The 4,055-nt window shown below is 48.6% G+C and overlaps 1 protein-coding gene across 1 annotated transcript; it reads left to right on the top strand.

Moving 5' to 3' along the window:
- Window positions 1-320: 320 nt before the first annotated feature.
- FBXO47 (F-box protein 47) lies at window positions 321-3,689 on the top strand. Its single transcript, XM_057386337.1, has 5 exons — window positions 321-525; window positions 1,293-1,439; window positions 1,876-2,018; window positions 2,365-2,524; window positions 3,367-3,689. The coding sequence occupies exons 1-5, from the start codon at window positions 321-323 to the stop codon at window positions 3,483-3,485; spliced, it is 774 nt and encodes a 257-aa protein (XP_057242320.1). The 3' UTR covers window positions 3,486-3,689.
- Window positions 3,690-4,055: the final 366 nt, after the last annotated feature.

Raw genomic sequence — 4,055 nt, 5'->3', positions numbered from 1 at the left:
AATGCCTCTCAAGAAATTCTCCCACTGTCCAGCAGACAACAGGGAWTTTAAGTTTATCCATAGCCATATCACCCTTCCTCCTATTGCCCTGAAACCCAGAAACCAAAACCCACAGCTGAGAGCCCTCATGGAKGGTGCATCCATYRATTCCATGACCTGAATTAAGGCAAAGCACCAAAAAGACCCAAACTCAGGAATTAAGGGAAGAAGACTGAATTAAACACATTTGAATATTCTCGGGCAACACTAAGAAAACCCCCTTTTCCCTTGCCATGAMGAAGCCCTGAATTGTGTGGGATGGGACTYGTTTAATCCACACCATGCAAGCCMCAAGCCCCTTTCCCGCAGGGAGCGCCCGAAAGCTGGAGCTGCGGATCCGCCTGTTCTGCCGGGCTGTACTGCTCRCACCCTGGCACCACCGCAGCGACTCTGCCTTCTGGCTCACGCGCATTCTCAAGCCCTGGCCCAYGGTCAACCAGGCCCGTCTGCTCTACATCATCTTTGGTCCCGTGTCCTCCCTCGATGGTGAGCCCTGCAGTGTGGGGTCAGAGTGTGGGACCTGGGAAGGGGATTTTCCTGTGGGAAACTCCAAAAAATGTGATTGTGTTGCAATTGTGGAATCATGGAATGGGTTAGGTTGGAAGACACCTTAAAGGCCATCTGTTCCCACCCCTACCATGGGACACTTTCCCCTATCCCAGGTTGCTCCAAGCCCTGTCCAACCTGACCTGAGATGCTTCACTGATGGGGCAGCCACAGCTGAAATCCATTCCAGCTGCTCCCCACCCACACAGGCAGGAATTTCTTCCCAGAAAAAAACTGTTCTTTCTGTTCAACCAGATATCACTAACATACATACATACATTTATGGATGTATGTTACTATGGATATGGCCCTAATACATACATACATACATACATACCTAATACATACATACATACATACATACACACATATATAAATTACGATTCAAGGGAAGGAATTGCATAACACTTCTCTTCATCTGTTGTTCCCCTGATTGGGGTAGACTTAAATCCATCTCAAAGAAGCCCCCATTTCCCTGAAAGAAAATACATTTCCTCACTTAATTATTAACCCTGCGTTTCTTCCACTTTGACTCACGCTGCAACTYCCACTCTCCCTGCCACAACAACARGTGGAAAATAATCCTACAACCAGAGCTGTGTTACCCAAATTCCCCTCCTCTGCCTCTGCTGTGAGGCTCAGTTTAGCAGCTTCCTTGTTTAACAAAAATGTCWCTWAATAGAAGTTGTGATTGATACATTGMTCAGGACACGTGGTGTGGCAGAAAATGATAGAAGGACCAACAGACGAGAGCAATCTGAAAGGTTTAGCTGATGCAATTAAGCTGCTGTATGGTACAGAAGCTAGAGAATGGACAGCAGATGATGTTATCAGTCTGGTGGATGAGCTGTCAGGTGTGTTTTTGCCTTTATCCTTAATCCAAGGGATTATCAATCTTCACTGCCTCCAAATCCAGCTGGAAGTGTGTCCCAGACACCTGGGTGCTGCAAAATTCCTCAGAATAGATGAGACTTGATTGGAAAAGTCATCACATTGGGAAGCCAGGCTGGGTTGAGAAAAATATGGTGTCACTCACAGATCCAAGCTCTTTCCCCATTGAGGAATGCTTTAACGATCCGTGCAGACCTTTAAAACTCAAATCTTGCCTTAAATTATTAAGGAAATGTTATCCAACTGTGGGGTTTGTTCTGGCAAAGTTCTCCTGTACGACATTRCCAGCCACACTGAGGGTTTTGGGTGAGGTTGTGTCGTGGGGATGATTTGTGCCATTTCACTACTCCTCTTTTTGTTCAGAGGCAACTGAAATCTTTCTTCTCTTCCATGACAAAGTCGTTCCCCAGGAATGGCTGATGGAGAACAAYGCCCGGCTCCTCCTCCTGAGTGGGAGCAGCATCTGCTTCACTTTCATGGCCAGCAAAGCTGTGAATGGCAGGGCTGTGGAGCTGGCCAGGCTCGTGGTCTTCATGGCGTTGGTGAGTACAACTCAGCAGAACCTCTKTGCCCCAAATTCACTGTCTCAGACTGGAAAATTTTCCCCAGACGCTCCCACACACACCAGGAATAACCCCAGCCAGAACCTGGGTGCCCTTCCACCYCTCCACTCCCCATCTACCACATCCCGGGAAGCTGGCAAGCCTTGAGGAGAAGCACCAGCRGCAAAATGGTGCCTCAGAAATCCCTTTGTGCCAGGAAGACCAACCTCTGTAACCTTGTCACAAGCCCTGATATTCCAGGCCGTGGCACAGAAYCAACAGTGAATGCTAAAATGTTCTCTTGAATCATGAAAGGTGTGTTTTGAATCCTCCCTTTGCCATCCAGGTGTGTGAGAAGGACCTATACTGCATGGACTGGGCAGTGAATATGATGCAGAAGGTCTGTGAGGTTTTCACCACTCCCTGGGAGAGGAACAACTTCCTGCASTGCCTGGAGAACACCTTTGCTCACATGTTGATGGACATGCTGCAGGCGGTGCTGGCCGGTAAGGCTCAGCCCATGGGGACCAGCTCCTGGGGCAGCTGTGGAGCTGACCAAGGCATCCAGGAGCCGCCTGGCCTTCCTCTCCTCACCAGGCAGGGCAGTCCCAGAGAGACTGAGGGGTTTGATAACATAAATTCATAAAATCCAGAATGGTTTATGTGGGAAAAACATCCCACAATGGTTTGGGTGGGAAGGGACCTTATAGCCCATCCAGTGCCACCTCATGCCATGGGCAGAGACACCTTCAACTCTCCCAGGCTGTCCAAGCCCTGTCCAACCTGGCCCTGGACACTTCCAGGAATCCAGGGGCAGCCACAGCTTCTCTGGGCAACAAAAACAACCCATCAAGTTTCAAAATTGGGAAGAAATATTTATTTTACATTACTTCTTTTGCTAAGGGTTCGCTGGTGAATCCAACATTGTTTTAAAACCCCTCCCACTGGAAAGCCGGGCCCAAGGTCCCTTTGGACKGAGCCTAAACCTGCATTAGCTGTGATTGCTGCCTGTCCTCAGTCCTGCTAGAGCCTCACGATTGGTGGTGGTGCTGAGCTGGAAGGAGGAACACCCTGCTCAGTCARGACACATCCTTGTTCTGGCACAAGAACAATTGTTCTTGTCTGTCCCTGGACAGGCTCGAGAAGTAATTTGGGAGAGATCCTGCTGTGTTCCATCCCCGCTGTGCTGCCACCAGGGGCAGGGTCTGGGCATAAATCACAGCACAAAGCCCAGGCTGCTGCTTCMCTCTGCTGAGAGCTCTGTCTGAGGAAGATTGACTTCCAGAGATGAATGGGATAYAGACTCCAGTTTCACCCCTCATTTTCCATGGTTTCTGTGCCCTGGCAGGGGAGCATCATGAGGAGGACGGCAGCTTCCTGAACCTGTTCCACCTTGTGAACGCTCAGGCCAACTTCCACAAGGAAATCCTCTACATGGCCATGGGAAACAGCAACAGCACTACCTGAGTGTCATAGACTCCTCCTCAATTCCTGCTGCATTTCTCTTTCTTTTCCATTGGCAAAGAAATGTCCGATTATTTCTTAAATTCCCATTCCAGTGAGAGCTGGAGTGGCAGAAGTTGAAACCATCCCTGTCAGTCCAGCAGAACGAGCCCATGGAGGTTTTGGGTGCCCCACGGCAGAATTCCATTCCATTCTCCAAGGAAAAGGGCTGGGGCCTCCCTGTTGGGAACACAAACTGCATTATTTTCCCACTGTGCATGTTTGCAAACACAATAAAACYGGCATGGTTTCCAACTCAAGCTGATGTTATCTTAGCTCAGAACCCAAAACAATTTGATCCCTTAAACTTGTTTTCCCTTGGAAATTGGAGGAGAAAGGGAGGGATGGGATTTGAGGAACACAGCTGTGTTTTTCCAGCTTGCCAGGGTGTCTGACTCAGAGTCAGTGACAGAAATGCTCTGTAGTTTATACATTCCACTGTAGCAAAAGGTGAATTTCTGAAAGCAATTCCAATGCTTTGACCAGGCAAAGCATTTTTTCCTCTCAATCTCCAAGTTTTTATAAAGCAGAAGA

Source organism: Malurus melanocephalus, unplaced genomic scaffold, assembly GCF_030028575.1.
Source record: "Malurus melanocephalus ecotype Western Australia unplaced genomic scaffold, MMel_1.1 scaffold_955, whole genome shotgun sequence".
Taxonomy (NCBI): Eukaryota; Metazoa; Chordata; class Aves; order Passeriformes; family Maluridae; genus Malurus; species Malurus melanocephalus.
The sequence above is the reverse complement of the archived record's forward strand: the minus strand, read 5'-3'. Positions and strand labels throughout refer to the sequence as shown.